The 23,407-nt window shown below is 49.8% G+C and overlaps 7 protein-coding genes across 7 annotated transcripts; 4 read left to right on the forward strand and 3 right to left on the reverse strand.

Moving 5' to 3' along the window:
- Positions 1–579: 579 nt before the first annotated feature.
- Positions 580–2,364, reverse strand: MIND_00349900 (AGC/NDR protein kinase; the record flags this gene model as incomplete). Its single annotated transcript, XM_037360345.1, has 10 exons — positions 580–740; positions 781–811; positions 857–1,005; positions 1,056–1,119; positions 1,170–1,199; positions 1,251–1,479; positions 1,523–1,764; positions 1,808–2,063; positions 2,114–2,249; positions 2,298–2,364. 10 exons carry the CDS (start codon positions 2,362–2,364, stop codon positions 580–582), a joined length of 1,365 nt encoding a protein of 454 aa, XP_037223230.1.
- A 127-nt stretch (positions 2,365–2,491) lies between these two features.
- On the forward strand, positions 2,492–4,349 carry MIND_00350000 (WD-REPEATS-REGION domain-containing protein; the record flags this gene model as incomplete). Its single annotated transcript, XM_037360346.1, has 9 exons — positions 2,492–2,680; positions 2,729–2,839; positions 2,888–2,976; positions 3,021–3,114; positions 3,162–3,315; positions 3,361–3,484; positions 3,534–3,746; positions 3,793–3,900; positions 3,950–4,349. 9 exons carry the CDS (start codon positions 2,492–2,494, stop codon positions 4,347–4,349), a joined length of 1,482 nt encoding a protein of 493 aa, XP_037223231.1.
- Positions 4,350–5,176: 827 nt separating this feature from the next.
- MIND_00350100 (uncharacterized protein) lies at positions 5,177–6,990 on the forward strand (the record flags this gene model as incomplete). Its single annotated transcript, XM_037360347.1, has 15 exons — positions 5,177–5,244; positions 5,296–5,306; positions 5,360–5,430; positions 5,484–5,538; positions 5,588–5,602; positions 5,657–5,699; positions 5,751–5,804; positions 5,851–5,876; positions 5,924–5,961; positions 6,239–6,364; positions 6,417–6,479; positions 6,530–6,558; positions 6,609–6,628; positions 6,680–6,798; positions 6,844–6,990. The coding sequence occupies 15 exons, from the start codon at positions 5,177–5,179 to the stop codon at positions 6,988–6,990; spliced, it is 885 nt and encodes a 294-aa protein (XP_037223232.1).
- A 98-nt stretch (positions 6,991–7,088) lies between these two features.
- MIND_00350200 (Transcriptional factor) lies at positions 7,089–9,778 on the reverse strand (the record flags this gene model as incomplete). The annotated part of the gene is made up of 6 exons (XM_037360348.1): positions 7,089–7,109; positions 7,157–7,237; positions 7,284–7,873; positions 7,923–8,010; positions 8,063–8,979; positions 9,034–9,778. The coding sequence occupies 6 exons, from the start codon at positions 9,776–9,778 to the stop codon at positions 7,089–7,091; spliced, it is 2,442 nt and encodes an 813-aa protein (XP_037223233.1).
- A 312-nt stretch (positions 9,779–10,090) lies between these two features.
- On the forward strand, positions 10,091–13,606 carry MIND_00350300 (uncharacterized protein; the record flags this gene model as incomplete). The annotated part of the gene is made up of 22 exons (XM_037360349.1): positions 10,091–10,130; positions 10,178–10,271; positions 10,321–10,384; positions 10,473–10,545; positions 10,595–10,760; positions 10,811–10,859; positions 10,904–10,968; positions 11,018–11,059; positions 11,109–11,274; positions 11,325–11,400; positions 11,447–11,510; positions 11,558–11,683; positions 11,734–11,754; positions 11,804–11,880; positions 11,935–11,973; positions 12,018–12,211; positions 12,258–12,292; positions 12,339–12,431; positions 12,485–12,511; positions 12,567–12,709; positions 12,757–12,800; positions 12,848–13,606. 22 exons carry the CDS (start codon positions 10,091–10,093, stop codon positions 13,604–13,606), a joined length of 2,457 nt encoding a protein of 818 aa, XP_037223234.1.
- Positions 13,607–13,741: 135 nt separating this feature from the next.
- Positions 13,742–17,054, reverse strand: MIND_00350400 (Transcription elongation regulator; the record flags this gene model as incomplete). The annotated part of the gene is made up of 8 exons (XM_037360350.1): positions 13,742–14,516; positions 14,569–14,849; positions 14,905–15,781; positions 15,835–16,232; positions 16,286–16,431; positions 16,700–16,750; positions 16,808–16,857; positions 16,909–17,054. 8 exons carry the CDS (start codon positions 17,052–17,054, stop codon positions 13,742–13,744), a joined length of 2,724 nt encoding a protein of 907 aa, XP_037223235.1.
- A 770-nt stretch (positions 17,055–17,824) lies between these two features.
- On the forward strand, positions 17,825–23,098 carry MIND_00350500 (Cell division control protein; the record flags this gene model as incomplete). Its single annotated transcript, XM_037360351.1, has 8 exons — positions 17,825–19,293; positions 19,342–20,870; positions 20,940–21,100; positions 21,154–21,383; positions 21,434–21,819; positions 21,870–22,039; positions 22,094–22,325; positions 22,380–23,098. The coding sequence occupies 8 exons, from the start codon at positions 17,825–17,827 to the stop codon at positions 23,096–23,098; spliced, it is 4,896 nt and encodes a 1,631-aa protein (XP_037223236.1).
- Between the last annotated feature and the right edge of the window lie 309 nt (positions 23,099–23,407).

Consider the following 23,407-nt stretch of genomic DNA (forward strand, 5'->3'; position numbering starts at 1 on the left):
CCGGTCCATATGTTCCTTCACCAGCGATGATGATGTACCCTCCTCCTTCTAGCACCCCTCCGGCACTTTCCCAGTCGCCATCGTCTGCGTCTCCCCAATTGCAAGAGGAAGTACCTTGCGTTGACGGAGACGGCAGTGGCGGTTTGGAAAAAGAAGAAAATCCAGATGGGAGCGCAGTTAAACCCAAAACGAGCGTTCGGGCTTGGGTTTAGTCGATGTTCCTCTTGCGCTTACGAATTTGTCACTTTCTGGTCCTCAATAACTATGATACCGCCATACTTACTCTGTATTACCAGCACGCATACTTAATCTTGAATCTTGCAGACGCTGCCCAGCCAGGCACACTGCAACCAATCCCTGTTTCCCAGTACTTTCTCTTCAACATGTGGCGTGAATCACATGCGGACCACGGGACAATCACGTCTAATGGTTAGTCAGCGTTGGTCAGCTCTTAATGTCCATCCATTTCTTGTAGTTGTACAGGTTCCGTTATAAATAAGCTATCTCCCTGGCTTGTCTAACCTCTTGAAAGTAAAGCTACCAACCGTCAGTCACCGATTCATTTCAAGAAACGATACCTTACTTGAGGAATGCGATGTTTTTCTCCGCCCCAATGCCCTCTGTTGGCTGCATTTGCTCTGCAACATTGCCGAAGTCGTCAGTCGGGAAATAAGACGTGTCTGTGCTGGATTGCAGATGAGGGACGAATGGCGGCTCAATCTGACGGAGAGAACTCCAATCTGCCCCAAAGAAGAATGGATGAGACTTGATTTGGTTCACCGTTAGCCGTTGCTCTGCCCAGTTCATCATGCTGGATGACCCCGTCAGCGAGGTTGAAATATGAAAACTTGCCTACCTTCTGATAAGATTCTCTCCGTCCGGTGATATGTACACTTCGGGGGGGAATAACAAGATACGAAGGCCAGTCAATAATCTTCTTGTACGTGTCGCCTGGATTCTCGGAACAGAATGGTGCATAACCGACTAGACACTCGAAAAAGATGGCTGGTAGCTCATTAGATGGAGGAGGCTCGATGAACTTGTCAAAGCTTTACCGCCCAACGACCACCAGTCGCACTCTTTGCCATAACCATTCATCAAGAAGACCTCCGGTGCTATCTGGTGAAGACTATATTGAGCAACTTGTAACAGAGGGGCCGTCAACGCACATAGTCGGGAGTGCCCACGGTGGAATAAGCCTAGATCCTCGTGAGCGCGTGGAGCAGAAAAAACAAAGTCGCAAATCATACCAATTTCCGTCTATTTGCTTTCCAGGTAGCGATTTGTTCTCGACTCATGGTAAGGTTGATGGGATTGACTTGCACACTGTTGCGTGCGGGATTTGCGGCCTTCTCCTGTTCGAGATAGCGTTTGTAATAGTCGCCATCCGATGCCTTGTGCAACCCCGTAGAGAGACCAAAATCGGACAACTTCAGATGACCACTCTTGTCGATAAGCACGTTATCAGGTTTGATGTCGCTGGGTGGTCATTAGAGGCGAATGGCTGGCTAATACCACTCACCGATGAATATAGCCAAGGTTATGCACTGCTTCAATAGCGAGGATGCACTCCGCCATATAGAACCGCGTAACGTCTTCCGAGAAAACATCATACTTCATCAACATCGTCATAAGGTCACCTCCAGGGAGAAATTCCATCACAAGGAAGAGATAAAATGGGTCTTGAAAGGAGTAAAAGAGTTGGACTACCCAAGGAGATGTGCTCTCGGCAAGAACGTCGCGTTCAGCACGAACATGGGCAAGCTAAAGGTGTCAAACAATATATTATCTTGACAACCACGCTTACCTGATCCCGTTTGAGCATTTCTGACTTGTTCAAACTCTTCATCGCATAGACCTTGCCGGTATCCAGCTTTTGAACCAAGCGGACCTCCCCAAACGCGCCCTTTCCAATGACCTTGACAGTGCGGAAATCTGCAAGCGTGATTTTGGTTCGTCGCAACCGTAGATGTGACGCCTCCAACTTGGCGTATTTTCGAATCTCGCGGTCCTTTGCATCTTGAGTGTGAATTTGTATGAGGCGTGTCTCGAGCTCAATACGCCTAGTTTGTGTTGCTTGAACGAGGCAAAGATATCGAGGACACCATCGTACCTGGCATTGCGAGCGATGGCAGCTTCCACGGCAACCTTGTAGTAGGACGCAAGTTTGAGTTTCGCGGCGGTTGAACGAGCTATAGCGTCCGAAGTAAAGCCAGAAGTTGTGCGTTCAAAGTAGACGTAGTCAGGATCTGGATGGTGGTTGTTGCTTCAGGCATTGATTGACGGATGCAGGTTACCTTGCGACTCTTGGGACCGTGGTTGTTGTGGGGGAAGCATTGGACTGGATGGCCCATAACCAGACATACTGCTGGTGAGGGATTCAGAAAGAGCTGATGATTTTGGCTCAGTGTGACGGCGATCATCAAGGCTTTTCAGCTCCTCATATCTTCGCCCCGAATCAACTCGTCTTTCCGTCTCAATCCTCGTCGAAATGGACCTCGACGCGCTTGTAGATGATGGAAGCTACATCACTGAGCGGGCAAAACTCGAAAACAAAGTCATTCTTGATGAACTTGAACGCAAAAAGAAGGCCCGTGCTTTAGCTGTACCAACGGACGACAACCGTGTCAAAGCAAGACTCCGTGAAGTGGGAGAGCCTATAACTTTGTTTGGAGAGCGGGTGGGCCATTCATTCCCGAGTCACTCTTTTAGTTGATCGACTGCCCAGGCTGCAGACCGTCGCGACCGTCTCACATATGTGCTCTCTCAAATCAATGCAGCTCGTGGTGACGATGCCATGCAGGTGGACGAGGACTCATCATCAGACAGTGAGGAAGAGGTAATCCCATTGTCCCCATTGTTTCTCCCTGACTCACTCGTGGATTAGGAAGAGTTCTATTCGCCAGGCTCTCTCGAATTACTCGAAGCAAGGCGACGCCTCGCGGAGTACTCTCTGCCTAGGTCGTATTCTCCTCGGTAGATCCAGTGCAAGGTGCTTACTGTTCTTTTTTTCTTTGCAGAGCTCAAAAACGCATCGCCCAGCAGCGCTTAGACAGTAAAATGGACCTCGGTCGTATCGTCGACATACGCAAAAAGGTTTTCGCTGAAGTTCAAGTGCGTTTCTCTCAAATTCTAAACTATCTTTCTGAACCCTGGCGTAGAAATTCACCAATCTTGGCTCGCAAATAGGTGATGAACGACCTATCTCTCAGGTTCGTTTTTCGCCTAATAACGAGATCCTCGCGACTGGAAGCTGGTCTGGTATGGTCAAACTTTGGAATGTCCCCGCATGCACACTGATTCGCCCATTAAGAGGTGAGGATACCAGTCGTCTTGTCGGATTTCGTTGATTTTTCATAGGCCACAGTGACCGCGTTGGAGGTGTTGCGTGGCATCCGAAGGCAACCAAAACGCAGAACCCTAGCATAGTTAATCTTGTGAGTGGTGCGGGCGACGGCTGTGTGAATTTATGGGCTTTGAATGCGTCAGTACATTTTCGTCTTTGACTGTGTTCGACGCTGACAGGGCCATAGAGAATCCCCCCTGGCCATTATGAAAGGCCACCAGGACCGCGTTTGTCGGGTAGCATTCCATCCGTCGGGGGAATTCGTTGCCAGTGCTAGTTTCGACACCACCTGGCGGTTGTGGGATGTCAACACAACCAAAGAGCTTCTTCTACAGGAAGGTCATTCGAAGGAGGTATATGCAGTTGAGTTCCAAAACGATGGCTCTTTGGTTGCATCAGGGTACATTTCCCTCTAATGATTACCCACTCGCTAATTTTTTTTACAGTGGGCTAGACGCTATTGGTCGAGTGTGGGATTTGAGAACTGGTCGAACGGCAATGGTACTCGATGGTCACGTGCAGGCGATATACGCGATTGGATTCTCGCCCAATGGGTAGGTCAATTGTTTGTCTATGTTTGCATGATGGTGATCCTTGCTGCAGCTACCAAGTCGCAACTGGCTCTGGGGACGACACAATCAGAATCTGGGACCTGCGCTCACTAAAATCACTTTATACCATTCCGGCGCATCTGTCGAACATTTCCGATATTCGATTTTTCCAAATAGCTGAAAATGTTTGGAAGCCCCCTGTGAAGACGGATGCGGACAAAAGCAATGACATCGAAACCCAAGAGCGGACATATCGGTCCGGGCTTTACTTCGCCAGCTCTGGCTACGATGGACTCGTCAAGTTGTGGAGTGCAGATGATTGGCAGCTGCTTAAAACGCTCTCAACCGACGCAGGCAAAGTCATGTCCGTCGACCTATCAAGTGACGGTAAATTGTTGGCGTCTGGGACCTACAACCGCAATTTTCAGTTATTCTCTCCGGAAGACGTGTAGACAAGCCTGTAGTGTTGGAACGCTCTTCAACGATACGTATGAATAAGGACCTAGTTGGCCTTACCATTGTCGGCGTGATCAGCGATCTCATTGGATGACGTTGACACTGAAGTAGGTGCAGACAAATTTATCTCTAAGCTGCTTGCTTTGCTCTTGCTCTTTGCAGTGATTATTCAGGGTCATACACAGTCAAAAAGCTTAACGTTTTGAAATGTTCTGAAGCAGGAAGAAAGTGTCGGTGATCGGATTACTATGGGGGTTGATCGCGGGGAATCAGTATTCTGCCGGAAGACATTGTGGACCGCCAACGGCGGCCAACCTTTTATTTCACCAAGATGAAACCTTCAAAATTTCGACATCATGGCTTTCGACCACTTTTGTTTATATGCATAGGCCACACAGCCTTCAACCGCATCTTGTTCTACGTTTTATGTCCAGCTATTAACTAGAAGAGGAATTGATTGGGAGGACATTGGTTGATCTCCGTGATATTGATCCGGACCCCCTTAAACTCATGTCGTCACCTGTCGTCACCCTCATATTTTTTCGGCAAGTTCCCAAGTTCCTCCAACTCCAACTTTAGGCTGCATGTTGCCCACACACACGGACCTGAAACCACTCTCGACTGAATAGCTCCAGCCCACAGAAAGTACATACGATCAAGACTGAGAGGTCAGGTTACCAACCACAACACTCTCTGGACCCTACGATATGCACGACCGGCGTCACGAGAGCTTTCAAATTTACAAGTGATCAGGTCCTAAGCCGGCACACGCTTGCAATTGCTTCATATAACTTCAACGAGGCGATGGATTCCGTCTCCACTCATGGCCGTCGATTCGACAATTGACAACACCTACGGAGTGCTTTACGTCGCTGTTGTCATTTCTGCAGCGTACGCCCAGCCCATCTACTAAAATCCACCAATTTACTCATTTTCTAACAGCCTTTATGGAAGTGAGTAGTCTCCGCACGCACTCTTCACTCCATTGTCTGAGATGAAGTCGCAGCTGGAATGCTACAGTTCTGGATGTACATCCGCAAGTATCACTCGCGTGATTCATTCAGCTTACAAGCAGTGGTGCGTTGACAGCATTGGAGGCAGGGCCGCAGAGAAGTTGACCTCGGCGCCAGGTGGTTGCTGTGATCATATGTGACACTGTTCAAGAAGCCCTCATTTGCCATGGCGGTCAGTTCAAATCGCCCTTGTTTGACCTTGGTTCTAAGCTTTCATCCAGTGTATAAGTACCTCGGCACGTCGCTTGCAACGACCTATATCACTGCATTATATGCTCAACTCTTGATAGTGACTTCAATCGCCAATCCGCCAGTCTTGACATCAGTGGTCGAGTTCGTTCATAGTCTCCGCAGGCCTCCGCTGCTCTGACGTTAGTCTATTAGCACTCTTATGATCGAAATCTTTTTCAGTTGTGCTATCGCCACACTTGTGCAACAGTCGGTCGAGCCTTGTGTGTTACCGGCCTCCCTTACCCATGTTTAGATTCTATTGCTGGAGAATATGGCGCAGTAGGCTCCTCTCTTTCCCTAGCGTGCACCGTCGTGACACTGTTAAGTTGGCAGAAACGTCATTCTCACCGGGGCTGTATCGATGGTGAGCTGGGCATCCTCTGGTACGTGTTCACATTGTCAACACCAAAAGCTTTGCCCATTTCGATTTTGCAGCCGTCCTCATTGGTAAGAAGACTTTGCCGGCGAAAACGTGAACTGACTCTGGACAAGTCTATGCAATCAGAGCGTCAGCAAGCAGATCCTCTTCCCACACACGCGATTGACTTTTTTGTGCAGCCTTCAGCTAACGCACTTCAGTCAAATCATTGGGTTGGGGGTAAAGCTTCATCTATCAGTACTCATCCAGCTGACGTCGTCAGCAATGGGCAATTGCCGCCAGCAGCCTCACAGCCGGGGCAGATGTTGTGATCTCCATCACCCTTGTTGTGCTTTTGCACGCATCCAAGACGGGATTCAAGGCATCTACCGACTTGATCAATCGATTGGTGCCTATCTATGGACTTACTGCGAGTGGCAGTTCTCAATCCGCTTTCCTAGATGATTTTTTCCTTCAACACCGGCCTGCCAACAAGCTTTTGCGCCTTGATGGCCACCATCTGTGTTCGTCATCAATTCCCTCGAGCCCTCGCGATGATTCATTGTCGATTTAGGTTACTGCATTGCCGAATACATGTCTCTAGTGAGTCTGATGCAGTATAACGCGGCCTGGAGCTAAACAGACCTGGACAGCATCCTCTTTTTCCTTCTCCGTGAGTGGGCTTGACTTCGAGCAAAACACACACTTGCTGATAAACCGGAAGTTGGGCGGTTCTATACCAACTCCCTGCTCGTTACCCTCAACTCGAGAGGGTACATAAGGTCACCTAGAGATACCACAAGCAAAGAACAATATTCGCTCGAAAGTTCTGGTCGAGGCAGGGTTAGTTTCATTGTCTTTTGTGGGTCAAGGACTAATGAACCCAAGGCACCCATACGATCACGCGATCACATCACCGTCCGTATCGACACTGACACCATGCAAGATTATCGTGAAAGTCCAATTTCGAGCAGTCATTCGCCCGTTTCCAACACGAAAGGAACATCTACCGCTGATCTTAGACATGTCCCTTGAATAATTTGTACACTGAAAAAAAATCATTTGAAATGATGAACACAAGTACTAGTATGCTATAATGAAGAATGTGTACACACTCATGCTACATGTAATACTTAGATAATCCCATCACGAACCTGCAAACTTAATGATGGTATCATTGATTTAATCATCAAAGACATACTTTTTGCATGAAACCGGACACTCTGCTCAGATCGACCACCTGGGACTCACTTTCCACAGCAATGAGTAGAGTTTCAAGTAGCTGTCAAGTCATCAACGGGGTAATTATCAATGAAAAACCTCCATACATCCTCGATTTTATCGATAGGCTGCTGTGTTGATAAGGCGACAATTTTTTTGCATTGGTACTCCTTTTCGGCGCTGGCACCTTGTAGTCCTTTCAATCGTGCCTTCGTGAGATCTTCCATCCTCGCATGCCATAGTTTTAGGCGGCGCAGTTGGACGAGGCTTTCAAGCGAGTCGACAACGGGAATGGGTGGCTCGGCCTCCAAGTTCGACGCCATATGAGGCAACTCGCCAGTACCCATCGTTGGCCGCCAGCGAAAAGCGGGTCCTCCGTTATTCTCAGCTCCCACAATGGCGTCGCTGCTTTCGTCTTCTACCTCTCCTTCTGCATCGGGCTCTCCACTACCGTTACTCCTTCCAGTCCAATCAAATTCGTCCTCCTCAAGCAACGCTTTCTCGATGTTGCGTATTCTCTGCTGCACTTGATCAAGCTCCCCACAGCGCGCTTGCCATGCTTGTATTTGTTTCCGTTGCTCCGAAAGTTCACGAGTTGCAGCTCGCAGATGTGCCTGGGTAACATCCAAAGCGTCTTGTTTGAGCTTGATTTCAGCTTGGAAGTCGTTACTAAGACCCTGTATCATGACGGTCATATCTACGGAGCTCCTTCAGAAGTGAGTTCTTAATTAATAGTTCCGACTGACCAGCAATGACATCTTGACTCTTCTGGACAGGGGGTGGTGGGCCGCTTCGGAGAGCGGCAAGACGATCTTCTGAACGAGTACCGTCCTGCTATTAGAGAGTCAGCAGATGGACAAGCAAAATAAGGTTAACATAGAGTTACTTCGATCTCGACTCCAAAGTCTGCAGGACGCAATCCGAGTTTGTTGGGAAGGTGGCGATTAGCACCCACATCCAAGAAGGTTCGGACCATGCTTCTGTTACCTACTCGAGCAGCGATATTGAGTGCTGTGTCGCCATGTTCATCTTGCAAGTCTACCAAAGTCGCGAAATCTCCTGCTTGATTCTGAACAATGAAGTAGAAAATTTTGTCGAGGTAATATCGAGCCATCGCGCCACGCCCCTTGACCCCCGCCAAAGCTGCAACATGATGAAGTACCGATTTGCGAGACGTATCCAGCGTTCTGATGGAGGCGGAAAGGGCAGTCACCAAACTGTCGAATGTTTGTGAATCAAACGAGTGGGTAGCAAGACATGCTCTCATGAGAGGAGTCTCGCCAAGGTGGTTGCCACGTTGGATATCACCACCAGCTACGATGAGAGAGTTGACAGTACGCAAATGAGCTAAGCTGGCGGCGATATGAAGGGCCGTATGCCCTTGGTCGTCAAGAATGGTGTCGACTTCATATGGAAGAGGATTCTCGGTCGAAGGAGCAACTGCAGCTTCTGGTGTAAGCTCTCGTAGCACGTCTTGAACTGCATGTGGATCATCATTCTGACAAATGGCTGCAATGACCGCAGTCCGCCTTGGATCGCGAATGGGAGCTGTGGGGTCAATGAATTTGGGAATAGATGGTTTGGTGGAAAGTCGTGTTGGATATGGAGGGACGTCGGCCCCATTAGTAGATTTTGGACTGGCTGGTCTGGAAATGCCGTTTGTCACGGTTGGAGCGATGGCAGGAAGAGTTGAACTGGGTTGGATTGGAGGAGGCACAGTTTCAGTGCGAGCGCGTTTCGCTGGGGATGGAGCTGTTTCACCGTTGGAACGAGGGGTGGTTGAAGGTGGACGAGTGTCTGTTTCTGTTATCTAGTGTTAGGCATCTCGGTGTTTTGGAGGAGAAACAAAACCAAAACCTGTCGGGCCTACATCAATGTCTGTGGCGTCTGAACGGTTTCGTTTGAGCGCATTTGTTGGCGGTGGAGTTTGGGATGCAGTTGGGGAGAATGCTGTAGCTGGGCCGTACGAAGGCGACGCGTAGCCGGGCTGAGCATGGGATGTCGATGGCGTAAAGAGGCCTTGAGCACGACCCTGATTAAGCAGCCGAAGGGCTGAACCGGGCATTATTGGCGGTGGAGCGAGGCCTGGTTGAATAGCGGCTGGATAATGGCCTTGTGAGCCAGGAAGGGTGCCATATGATGATGCGGCAGAGAGTGGACGAGGAGAAGGTGCGCCGATGGGAGCAGAGAGTGGAAGTGGGCCGAGTGAGCTTGTGCTGGGTATAAAGTCGAAAAGAGGAGCCAACAATGGACCGACACCATATTGTTGGGCAATGTCGCGTCCACGCTCAAGTGGGATCCATGTCCCTTGATATTTTCCATAACCACCTTGCACAATCTCGTGTTTACCAGGGAGAATCTCCTTCTCGAGTATCTTCGTTCGGCGACCCTTATCGACACCAGCAACTTTAAGAATTTGAGTCGCGTTAACAAACGAGTCAGCGCGTCTTCTCATGACCGCAATGTTGCGAACCATGCACTCATAGACCTCAAATAAAAGCATATCAACAAAAGGATTTGTTGGCAACGAGGAAATGGGACAGACCTGCACCGAAGAGTAGACCGCATTGTAGATCTTGACCGAATTTGAGGTCGACTGCATCGTGGCAGGAAGAAAGGGACGCGTGCATTTACCGACATCACTCGCTTGTTCCCTCAACCACCAATGGAGCAAGGGCCTCCAGAGCGTCAATCGCTCCTCAGCCCGTATAACTTTGCTTATATTCGTCCTTCTATCCGACCTGACAATTCCCTTTAGTGAAGACATCGAGAAAACTCCGGTCTACCCCGTAGTCATGATGGTTCGCAGGGTGCGTTGCAGTTCATACGTCGACCTTTGGCATTCCATTCAAGTTCTTTTGGTCAGGATATAATTGTGAGTTGTTCCTAACGCTCGCTACTTTCAGCTCTGTTCATGATAAAAAAGCATTACATCGACACCCCTTTGACGTACGGTATGGTCGACGACCCCGCCTTTCGGCAGTCGCTCAAACCTTCACAGCGGCGTTGACGGCCCCGGACCTGACCTACACCCTCATTCATCCCCTTCTGGAGAAATATTGCACCCTTCAACGCGCACATTCAAACTTGTCCGTGTAAGGACAACCATAACTTTCTCAAGTTGCTTTAACTCATACGGAGCAGAGTGTTCTGTCTTCTTCTCAACAGGGTTCATTTCTTCCGGGACGAGAATATTTCGACCACGGCTGTTAGTCAGTCGAGAGCAGCGCTTTGTGAGATTTTGGCTATCCGGACTCTGCGAGATCATGGCAAGTTATCATCTCTTGTTCGCTTAGATGAGCTCACCCATCGAATGTCTAGGAAATAGCATGATGGATTTGACGGTCCTGCTAACCACTAGCTGGCCAAGTGTGAACTCTCTCACCAACGCTAGCTGTTAAGTAATAACGTGTCCCAGTCTATGCTGGAGCTGGACCAGAGGTCATTGCACATGGTCGTTCTGAATTCATCGATTTCGACCCAGAAGAACGTGTTGGGAACGCCATAGAGATGGCTATCGTGGGCAAAGCAAAGCGTTTTTTGAAGAGCTCATCGTGCCAAAAAGTCATCGACGGCATTTGGGCGTAAGTTTTGACCATTTTGACTCAAGACTCTGCAGCTGATCTCTCTTTAGCGGTAGATACGTGTATCAAGCTGAAAGTAGTCACTCCATTCTTTCTGACGTGAGTGCCGTGCAAAATTGGTCCGTACTCTGATTGCTTTCCAGACCTATAAACGAACGCCAGTTCATTTCTATGATCCTCATAAGGCACCATTGCTGGACCATTATCGGTTGACAACCTTGCTTTACAACCTACAGCATCCTGATTAACTATGGCAGGCTCAAAGTGCCGGCAGTTCGATCAGTACTTGAATACTCAAAGTCTGTTACTTTGATTCGCTCACACCAACCACCTCCTCATTGCTTCCAGCTTTCTGATCCTATTCGTTCTGTTCATTTTCGCCATTGAATTGAGTGAACTGAACCGCATCAACGCTGCTGAGCTTATTTTCATGATTTACGCGCTGGGTTTTACTTTGGAGAAGATAGCAGCCATGCAAGAACACGGCATCAAGGTTTATTTCAAGGGAACATGGGTCTGTCCATCATTCTCTTTTCTCTGCGGTTATGACTAAAGTAGACCTAGAACGGGTTCGATATGGTGTTCGTGGCGACATACTGTGTCTATGCTTTCTTGCGGATGTATGGCATATACCATGACCGTAAGCTTAATGCAGTTTCTTTGAACTTTCTCGAGCAATCCCACAGACGCATGGGCTCGTTCAATGGGCGTAGACCTTATGGCTCTTATCGCTTGCCTGTTGTTCCCTCGGTCAGGCCTCAGCTCATGGTCTGACGCTTTTCAACTGATCCGACCAGACTGGCTTTCGTAACACTCAAGAATAACTTGATGGTTCTATCCTTGCGCGCCATGATTCTCCAGTTCTGTCTTCTCATGATCATCGCCGCGTTCTGTTTCTGTGGCTTCCTCTATGCCCTTTGGACGTGCGTGGCTATATTTATTCAGAGGAACCGAATTTAATCTATGAGTTCAGATTGAGCAGAAATCAAGCCGGGTAACAAGATTCCTGTCTGCCAATTTCGTCTCACCTTGGCTGCTTATAGATATAGTATTTCCCAAATTGCATGGTGGATGCTCGATCTCTGGTTTGGCTTGGATGCCACAGGATTTGATCGTTCAAGTAAGTTGGTGGACACATCTGACTCGACACTCGCAGCAACTTAGTCTTTTGTAGCAAAATTTCACCCAGTATTTGGCCCCATCTTGGTGCGAGGTCAAATTGAACCTTGAATAAGTGTACTAATAGGAACTGCGTAGATGGTTACCTATGCGTGCATGAGCAATACGCTGCTACTTACTGGTATGGCCTCTTTATCTTATCACGCCACGTGACCGATAATTATCAGTTCTCGTTTCTGTGCGTTCTTACTTCATTTGCTTTGTTTGTGCTAGAGCAGAGCCAGATCCTTTCCAACACATTTGCCACGATATCAGAGGATGCTCATGCTGAGGTAATGTCTTACAGAGTTGAGAGCTTTTGTTAACTTTATGGCTTAGGCGATGTTCAGAAAGGCGGTTTCTACCATCGAAGGGTGCGACAGGTCAATACTATACTACTAACGCCCTCATCGACAACAGAGTGAAAGCCGACTCGCTATTTTCGTATCAGCCCCCGATTAATCTACTCGCCCTTTGTATCATGCTCCCCGCAAGCTACATCCTTTCTCCAAGGTGGTTCCACAAGGCAAGTTGACACTCTCTTTCAGATTCGGGCTTTAATGTAGCTTTCAGGTTAATGTTTTCATGATACGGTAATAGTCGACACCCAGTTCACATCATCCTTTTCATCAACACATTCTTTTGCAGATTGACAAGCTTCCCAATTTTGCTCTTGATCACGCTCTATGAGCGACAAGCAAAGAAGAATGGAACTACGAATATTTACGAGACGATAACGGTCATCACTGAACGTGTGGTTGAAACGCTACCGCGCCGCTTCAAAATTTTCAGTCAGTAGTGAACTTATCTTCGAGCATCCTTGACTGACTCAGATTAGATTTCTTCGAAGGACTAGCCGGATCTGACCATGACATTGATGCGGTTCGTATGGTTGCATCCTAACTGACGATTCTTACTTTTTCTGTTAGGTGTTCGAAATTGAAGATGAACTAATGGCAAGCGCATTGGCGGTTGAAGAGACTTCTGCAACTGAGGATCTATTCAAATTGCATGCTCAAAGGCGCTCTTCGCCATATTCTTCTCCCTCGCGGCCAACTCCACCTGCACAACCTCACTCAACGCCATTACCAATCACATCGCCCACCCCCCCACCACCCGCTTCGTCATCCTCTCCTCCAAATCGGCCGAATCCGATACTGGGTCCTCGCGCAAGGGTGGCGTCCCTCATGCACCGTGGGACCGAAGTCGCTCAGACTTTCACCAGTCCGCTTGCTCAGATTTTCCAGCCATTAGTAGTTGACGACGGGGGTATCCCTGAAGAGATCACAAAGCCCGATCTGCCAAGTCAGAATCGTGTTCAACTAACGCCAGAACACCGTCCAGCGAATGGTGCTGTTGTTCCACCACCACCTGCCGGTGTCAGTTACGGCCCAGCGTATAGAAGACGGCTTTCGTCAATGCATGCTCGTGAAGGGTCAAGCGGGGGTCAAGTTGGACATGTCAGACGCGCTTCAGAAGCACCCAGGATGTTGTTCCCGACGAGCGAAAACGACGATGTGTTTTCAGAGAGTCCAGACGATCGTGATTCGGCTTTACCCACAGCGGAGGATGTGGAAGAAAAGAAGGATGTGTGGATCCAACGCTTAGATAAGATGGAGACACGGCAGGAGAGGATTGAGGAGTTGCTGGAGAAAATTCTGCGCACTCTGAACAAGGAGGACGATTGAGAGGCATCAAATATTACCTAATCTTATCGGTACGCGATACAGCTGGATACGATATAATTGCAAACATAAGCTGGGCAATAAAGTACAAATAAAAGTACAAGTACACTTGAAAGGTCTGTGCAGCAGCCAGCAGTATTACCAACGCCCACCTTGGTTTTGTCCATCACGTCTTCGGGGCCATCCCGAATCGACAGGTGGCGGAAGTTGTGCATTGCCACCACCTCTCCCCCTCCCACGATTTCGGTTGTGATGTCCATTGTTGTGATTGTGGTTGTGATTCCAGTTGTTGTTGTCACGTGCTCTGCCAAATCCAGGCTCGTGGTTGTAATCGCGGCGCTCGTAATGAGGTTGTTGCTGATGTGGCTGGTTATACATGTTCGGTGGTGGCGAATTATAATGAGGAGGAGGAGGGCCATAATTGGGAGGGGGACCCCATGCTTGTGGCGGGGGACCTGGTTGTGGCTGCTGCGAGGGTATAGACATGGGAGGGGCGGTGTTAGGGTTTGGGATCGAGCTAGTCAAACTTTGGAGCATCAACCTGACTTGTTCTGGCGTAAGGGTCGCAACTTCTGCTGCAAGAACAGACGGCTCGAATGTGACTGGCGGTGGCGCGGCAGGTTGCGGTATTGACGAAGGCATTGCGCTTATGAAAGGGGGAATGGTAGTCGACACCGGAACTGAACTGGTGACAGCCAAGGGTGGCGGCGGTGGCGCGGCGAGTTTACCCTTGTTCAGGACCCAAATACCGACGAGCAGATTGGCTGTTCTCAGTTTGGGCAACTGGAGATTGTCCAGTAGCTCCATGTAGTCCGGGAGGCTGTCACTTGAAAGAAGTGGAATGATATATAGCTCTTTGCCAGGGTGGTGATCCTTAGGCCGACTGCCCCATGGAAAGACAAGCCCGTGCCGTCTGCGAGTTAATTTAGTCATGTGTAAGTGGAAAATCAGCACCACGATCTCACCCTTTCGCTATCAAGAAGTCCATTAGCACTTGAAACTCGCCGCCGGCAGTGGGCGATTCGGAGGTGAATGCCACAGCGATGAGTTCTTTAGTGGAATTCATCCGTGTTTGAAGCAGAAATTGACTCGATTTGTCAACAGGTACACGGCCGTCAATTCGTAAAAGCTCGGAAGGAAAAAGAGTCTTCCACAAAGCGGAAGTTGATTCAAGCGGTCGTCCAGCAACTTGACGGGCGGTTACAGGGGTTTCTTGGGGAATAGCAGAGTCCAGAGGCATGCTAATCTAAAAAAAATGCATTCAGTGGGAGCAAATATTGAAAGCAAGACGATGCACTGACCTTGCCTGTCCAAACATAAGGAAGAACATCGAAGGCCGCCTGAAGGATATCAGGTGTCGGAACCACAGTTTCTTTCTCTTCAAGGAACATATCGAAATCTTTGTCGTCGGTCTCGTCATTGTCAAGATCCATCGATTTTTCGGCTTCAGCTGGTTCAGGCGAATGTGCGGGCGACTCTTCTTTCTTTGGCGCGGTCCACAGTGAGTTCAGATCGAATGAGAGCCTGGGTTCAGGGTTGCTCGCAAACGGTGAGATGCCTGTTGTCGGGATGGTGGGTGATTGAATTGGGTCCGAAACGGGTGGTTTGGGTGAAGACGAGGTCTGCTGGTCTTGAGTTGGCGGCTCATCGTCTATGTTGATCAAGTCGGCCAGATTCATCTCTGGCTCTGCCAGGAGCTCAGAGATGGCCGGAAATGGCAGGTCTGTTGCCTCAATGGGGGAAATGGTCGAAATTGGGACACGCGACTGGACAGGGGCCCATGTGGCCGAAATAGGCGACTCGGGAGGAACAGACATGGACGAAGTGCGGGTACGCAAAGCTCGAGCAGCACGTTCGCGTTCTCTTTTTTCTTCCTCTGCACGTTGGAGCTCAGCCTCCCTCTCACGTGCCGCACTCGAGACATTATCCAGGTCTTCGATATCTTCGAAACCTTTGTGGGTCAACTTGGCACGTGGGATGGCCGTCTTTTCAAGAATCGAATGCTCCAATGCCTCCTGCTCTACCATTTTCATCGACTGCTGCATTTGCTCGTTGGCTAGATCAGTCGACGACATGAGCGAAATCTCTTTAGGCGTGATCCCTCCCGAAGCAATTCGCTTGTGAAGAACGGTACGGTCAACTTTGCTAAGATTAAACTGCAGCATTCGATACCGATCCCTATTAGACTCGTCAATGATTGTCAAACAAGGGAAAAGACAACAAAAACTTACTTATACTTGGCTCCAGCGCAGTTTCTACCCATCTTATCAGGCTCGCAATATAAGTCATACACACACTGCTCAAGATCGACAGCGAACTGCTTTGCATCCTCTTCAAGCTGAGCCTTTTCTGTCTCCGTCAAGTCCTCCTGCTTCTTCTCCCCGCCAGAAGGCACATGCGGATAACGGAGGAAAATATCTCTGAATACGGCTTCGAGCTTTCCAAGACAGAAACTCCTCGCAGGGTCGTCTTGCTCTTGTTTCTTTCTCTTTGCTGGAGGTTGATTACTCTTGGGTGCTTTGCGCTTCTTGCTGGCACTTGGTGAAGATCTTTTGCGCAACCGACTGTTCTTCTCCGACCCAGAGTGTTCAGAGTCTGACGATATAGATAAACGTCGAGCGCGACGGCGCTTTGCGATAGGATGAGCTAAGCTTCAAGGCAAAAAAACAAACAGTACCGTACCTTGGCCCTGTCCGCCATATATTCGTCATCACTATCGGGGTCCTTGTCTGATTCTGAAGGTGGTGGGTCATCGTCGACTGGGGACTTGATACGGGGTTGAATGGGTAGAGATGCATCTTCAACGGCATCGGGACCCTCCCAGAGTACTACACACAGATAATTAGTAGGCTGCAGCTGGAAGATTGTGACACATGAAGAAGAGAAAACAGTATTCGAACAGTGTTTATGCGACAACGACTCAACAACCAACAATGACAAAGCTGGCCAGGCTAATAACACGCAACTACAGCCAGTATGAACCAGACGCAGCCAAGGCATCACGCAGGAAGCTGATATTGACTCGTGTCGCGATATAACCAAAGCCAATATACAAGCATGTTCGACTACCCACACCAAGCGGAGGAAAAAACTCACAGACTGTTCTTTGTCCAGTTTTCGTGACACACAGTGGACAGATATAGACATCTACAAGCAATGAAAAGTCAGCAAGGAAAGAGAACAGACAAGTTGGAAACGACTGACTGATGTCGTCTGCGGTACCCTCGCTGAGATCAACGCATGAAAAGTGGTACCTGAGAGATGTAAACAAACTTGTGACGGGCAAAAACACACTGATAACACACCATTCTTTGCATTCTCCACAATTGACCATCGGAGAGCCATCATCGACACCATGACAAAGACAGTATATCTGCGAAGTTTTGATGGCAGAGTCTCGCTTCATCTTTGGCTTTGGCGGCGCCTTGGTTCGTGTTGTCGTCCGACTCATATTTGACCGACGATGTCAAGAGGAAAGAAGCTAGATGTGACATGTCACTGATCCTACGCCGTGATTTCCAACAACTCAAAAATCAAGCCAAAAAAAATATCAGGTGGAGAACGAGTTGTTAGGTCGGGTGCTGGCCCGTAGTCCGCCGGATGGTTGCTTCTTCCATCTCTGCTGCACACCCTCGAGGACTGATGGGCGCCACGTTCGTCAGCTTCTCTCATATCTAAACCCGGCGTGGCGATTTGGTTTGCGTTACGACAGTATACTGCTGGTTCTTCGCAAAGGGTCGTGGCGTTTGGTTATATAGAGTTGAGATAGAGTCTGAAGAGAGGACCTTGGACCCATGCCATAGTCGTCATTGAATACATCATAGCTGGATTGCGTATCAGAAATGACTTGTCCACCAGATCAAGCTGTTTGTGACATTTCGGCACTGAAGCTGTTACAGCCCAGCGTGGTCTTTACTGCCAACCAAGGTCGCGCTCAGGTTTGTCCTAGAGAGGTTTGCTCGCCGCTTCCCGCCGTGTTGAGCAGGACCGAGTTCTGCTTCTCTGGCTGTTCCTCTTTTGGCTGCCGAGTTTCCGCCTCCACAGCTTCAGAGACGGTCTACTTTGGGCTACCTCTGGCCTTCTAACATCCGAGACGTCGTTAGTAGTTTCCTATCCTCTTGCCAAATGAACGTCCTTAAACTAATGGGTTAGGTACAGAGTGATCCGATCGAGGCTCTCTTGTCTTCCACCGCACCTCAACTCAGTGTCGGCCCTCAGCATATGGCAACTGCTGTACTTTCACCTGTAAACGTTGCGAGTCGAACGTCTACGTCCAGTCATTTCATCATGCCTTCCCATCGCTCCCAAAAACCATCACCCACCCCAGGGGCTTCTTCCTCCCGACCTACCGCGTCAATAACGGTCCCTGCTACCCCAGAACCAGCGCCCAAGACTTTTCATCGCATTCGCTCGTCACTCGAACAGAGTCTTCGCACAGCAACGCGCTCAAAGAAAACAGCCCAACCTGTCGTGAGTGATTACCTCACCATATCGACCGGCGCTGGGAAGGGTAAGGAACGGGCAACCGTGGAGGATGTCAACAAGGACAACAAAGACAAATCCTCCAGACCACTTTGGGGCTTCCGTAGGAGTGGTAGAAGCTCGATAACACCTTCCCCTTCTCCAATACCACCCACTCCAACTCCAGACTACCCTGACGAATCTTTCATGCCTTTCGTTTCCCCCACTCTCCGCCAAGGGTCTTTGTCGTCTCCTGCGCTACATCTATATTCTCAGGCTTTGCCGTCACCCAAATCTCAGCCCGCCATTCCAGCTTCATCTTCTTCGACAAGTGATGCTCTCGTATCACCGAACAGGACGCGAAGGCCCACCCTCCAACCATTACAACGCAATCTGAGCGACCTTCCACCCACTCCGGCCAGAGAACGTGTATCACGTCACCGCGCTACCAAATCTAACCCACTCAATTCAATATCACCAGCTCCAATACAAATGAGAGTAGCAAGCTCACCACAAACTCCCCGTCGACCTGCTCGCGACACAACACCAAGCCCTCCTCCAACACCAACCCCTGCATCTGGTTCACGTGGGCACGTGACCCGCTCGTCTTCGTCAGCCAGCGCCGCGCCTCGCGGGACTAGTCCGATCAGGCCACGCTCACCGGGTCGCCGCGTCGTAACTCCACTGCGGAGTTTATCCTCTGCCTCAACTTCCCATCTCCCACTCTCTTCTTCTCCTGTTCCACCATCACCTACTGGTATACGCCGCCCATCAATCGATTCACAACGTAGAGTTTCTATAGACTCACCTCGAAGACCCTCATTCCGTGAAGAATCGCCTTCGCCAATCCGGCCAAGAGAAAGGACCCCATCTCAACAACGGTCCGGCTATGCCACCCGGCAACTTAACGCCTCAACCACTTCCCTTTCCGGCCCGTCAAATCCGGAACATCGTGACCTCATACGAAAGGCTACATCAATGCTGTGCAAAGAGATTGTCAAACCTCCAGCACATATGGCTCGCACAGACTCTGGGCAGAAAGATTGGGAAGAAGTAGAAGTCAGGATGCGGGCGTTGGCTCGACTGGAGCGTATATGGGGGAAAAGCGGCACCGGTGGTAGCTCGAGCAATCTTACCCTCGGTCAACCAACCGGAATCAGTGTCGGCGGAGAGGAACGGGAGCGACGGTTGTTCACTGAAGCGTTGCGAGACGGCTTTGTGTTGTGCCAGTATGTTTACCTTGGTCTTTACTCTGTTCCTGACTAACCGGTGATTAGATTGATGAATAAGCTTCGCTCTAGCTCAATCGTCAGACCTGACAGTCGGGACGACGGATTTGTCCGCACCTCAAACATCACCAAGTTCCTTGCTGCCTGCTCATCTTATGGACTATCTAACGAGGATTTGTTTCAGCGTGATGACCTCATAGAAGCATCAAGCGAATCTCTTGCACGTGTTGCTCGGACCATAATTGCCTTGGTCCAATATGTCGATGCGCCGATTGTAAATCGGTCCAAGTTTGTGTCAGGTCAAGCCAACAAGAAAATCAGCACCCCAGCAACGCCAACCGGTCCTTATGGTGGTCGATCTGCTGCCGCGTCAACACCAAACTTGGCCTTAAATGCTCACTCACCGTCGCCTACACCCCATGCCCGCAAAAGATGGAGTCCACCATCCGACTTACCTAGTGTTCGGTCTGCGAGTCCGGGCGAAAGCTCAGGCACTGGCAGTACTAGTCAAACACCAACTGCGTCAACCAACCAGAAGGAGAATATGCAACACGATCGAAACCCCGTCACCACCGATCGTCCACTTACCCAAGATAAAGAAACTCCCTTGTCACTGTCGCCACCTCCACGTTCCCCTCTTCGTCCCCAGCCTGCAAAAGTAGACGATGGTCAAACCTTTCGTTCATTGAGCCACACGGACCTTGGGCGATCGGCTGTCAATACCCCTGAATTGGGCCTTCGGCAGTCCTTCGTTTCTACCTCCAGTGCCATGACGGAGACGACGACTACCACCGTTATGTCTAGCTTGCTGGAGGTCACTCGCAGTTCTTCCAACAAATTCGGTACTATCCGCACTGTCACCACCGACGCCACCTCCGAGTTTCCAAGCATTACCAGGACAGAGGGGAGCTCTATTGCTGACGACATCTCTCGGAAACGCGGGGAAGCTAAACTCTATAGTCGAGAGACTAAGCTCAGCGAGAGCTTCATCGACCTATCTCGGGTTGAGGAAATGGACGAGGCCGGGACTGCTTCTAGGGGTTTGTCTCGGAAGTGGGAGCAGCAGCAACCGCCACCCGAAGTTCAGCGCATCGACAGCAAGCCAGCTATACGCCTTGGGAAGGGCAAGTGGCCTGATGACTTTGTCGACGCTTTGCAACCACCACCCAAGTCACCCACATCGTCAGAATTTGGCTCCCCCTCATCTTCTGGTATCACGGGTCCCCGCAAAATCGCCATCGTTGGAGCAAACAAACGGAACGAAAGCGTCGAATCCCTTCCCCAATTCCCTAGGCGACCATCTCATCGGGCACGACACAGTATTGATGCGCCAATCCTCCTTGCCAAAGAACGGCGTGATTCAAGCCCTGATGGTTTACCGGGTGGCAGTAGGGTCATGGCTCGTCGCCACTCCTCCAAGCCGTCCCAACGTAGTGGGCTTGCACCAAGAAGCGCGTCACGTGAAGGCAGCGACAGTTTTGTTCCATTTCCTCGATCTGCTTCTGGCGAGCACTCTCCTGCAGGCTCTCCGCCTGATCGCGCTACTTCACCTCTAGCAGACAAGCCTCGGCCAAGAGGTCGGTTCCAAAGTGACATTGAAGGAAGCAGCAGACGCCGTCCTCGACCGAGTTCTTATGACGAACTAGGAGCAAAACCGTCTAGGTCCCGCTTTGAGAGCATGATCAACTTGGGAGGGGCCTCTGGCAATACCAGCGCCAGCGATCTATTGACTCGGGACTCGTTGGATGGAAGCCTTGTTCGCAAGGCGCTGATAGTCAGGGAGGAAGGAAAGCCACCTACACACTTTGTCAGTTTTACATCTTTTCCTATCTTGTTTGAATGCTTACTCTGATTGTATAGCAATTGGGTAATTGCATTGGTCGCGGTCAATTTGGCTCCGTTTATCGTGCTCTTAACTTGAACACCGGCCAAATGGTGGCTGTCAAACGCCTGCGACTGGAGGGTCTGAAGGAGGAAGAGGTAACCCAGCTGATGCGGGAGGTTGATCTCGTCAAACGGCTCTCTCATCCTAGTATTGTCAAGTATGAAGGTATGGCCAGAGACGAGGATACGCTCAGCATTGTTCTAGAGTCGGTTCCGTTTTATACCTACGCTTTATCCCGTCTAACTCCTTCGCTAGATATGCCGAGAATGGATCGCTTGGCCAAACGCTTAAAGCTTTCGGGAAACTCAACGAGCGCCTTGTCGCCAGCTATGTCGTCAAGATCCTTGAAGGGTTACACTACCTCCATTCAAGTGACGTTGTCCATTGCGATCTTAAAGCTGCGAACATTCTAACGACCAAGAATGGGAATGTAAAGCTTTCCGACTTCGGCGTTTCCCTCAATCTCCGAGCTATGGAGCGAGAAATCAAAGATGTCGCCGGCACTCCCAATTGGATGGCTCCTGAGGTTATTGAACTTAAGGGAGCTTCCCCCAAATCCGATATCTGGTCCTTGGCGTGCACTGTTATCGAGCTTCTGACGGGCCGTCCTCCTTATGCTGAAATTGCGAATAGTTTATCTGGTCCGTTCACTCTTTCATACTTGTGTTGAGCATACTCATCTTTATCGTAGTCATGTTCCGAATTGTGGAGGACGATATGCCTCCGCTTCCCGAAGGCTGCTCATCGTCGCTTGAAGACTTTTTGAAGCAATGTTTCAACAAAGACCCAACGAAGCGACCAAGCGCGGAGCTGTTGTGCGAACATGAATGGCTCAAAAAGAACTGGGGCGCTCATCACAAGGTACGGTGTCTCAATACTTGTAACGATTGAGGAAATTCAAATGCCTATTTGAAGGAGTTACGACCGCAAGATAGCATTCCTTTCCTCCGCCGTGTCAGCGCCGACCTGCAAAAGTCGGATGCCGTTCGTTTCCTAGCGCAGCTCGATCCGCCAGATTCCCCGATTGACGGTGGCGACCCTATTAGCAGCTCTCCGCCTGGCCGTCGGGTCTCCTTTTCGTCGCGACCTCTTGATACCGAAATTTCTCCCCGTGACCATTCATTCGTGAAAACGACCTTTAGCAAACGTACGTTCTTCTTATGTGGCCTTGTTATCCAAGCTCATCACTTGTTTTTCTTAGCGATGGTCTGTCGAGTGTGTTTGCTCAATGTCAAGAAGAGCGCTGTCTTGTGTGAGCAGTGCAGTTTGATTGCCCATTCCAAATGCGCTATCAATGCCCCACCAACCTGTGACTTGCGAGCCCAACTCTTGCTATATGCTCAATATGCTGAGAAGGACAACCCGCGCAGCGTATACTCAAACCCGTTGGACGTTGTTTCAGAACCACATCCGATGAGCCCCGCTTCGGAAGTTGCTTATGTCCAACATACTCCTCGCACCAGTTTGGATGGAGCCGCTCCATCACCAGCTTATGGTGGATTGAATGCCAACCCCCCAACGGCGTTCAAGTTCATCGCGGCATTCAAACGGTCACGCTCCAACTTGTCGCCAGAACCCCCTGAGCATGCCTCGTCAACAACATCTATTCCCCAACTTCCAGCCAAGGATGTGACTGTGCAAAAGAAGCTACGGAAAGACCGTGAACGACCCCAGTCCGTCAAGAGCACGAGCACTTCGGCCAACACTTCGAGTATGAGGAGTGCAGAAAGCGCAGCCAGTAGGAGTAACGCCAAGTCTATGGACGAAGGTCGGACGGCCGAAATGCAACGCAAACGGTCAAGACTCAACTCCAAGACTGGGACATCAGAGGCCGATGGCGTTAGTGTTCCTGGCGCGTTGCCCGTGGAAACAAAGCACAAGAAACGGTCAGAGTCGCGGTCTAACTGCATTGTCCAGTAACTTATCCTTATCTTTTCTCTCCTTTTGCTGCATATTCAAAACGTTCCTTTGTGTATTACCAATTCCCCCACCCCGAACTATAACCATACCTCGCCTTGTCTTGCAAACGCTTTTATCCGCACTTACTTGTACTACACAACTATCGCATCTCGTCTGCTCGCTTAGTCTTAATCTTTGTGCAAGATCATGTGACCCATTTTGCTTGTCTTCGACTCTCTGCTGGCGGCCATCAAGGGAAAAAAAAGTATTTTCAGTCTTATCGATCCCTTTGTTTGTCTTGACGGCCTCATTGGACCGTGCTGCTGGCAG

This window comes from Mycena indigotica (genome assembly GCF_014461135.1).
Source record: "Mycena indigotica strain 171206Taipei chromosome Unknown Mind.scaff0003, whole genome shotgun sequence".
NCBI classification, from domain to species: domain Eukaryota; kingdom Fungi; phylum Basidiomycota; class Agaricomycetes; order Agaricales; family Mycenaceae; genus Mycena; species Mycena indigotica.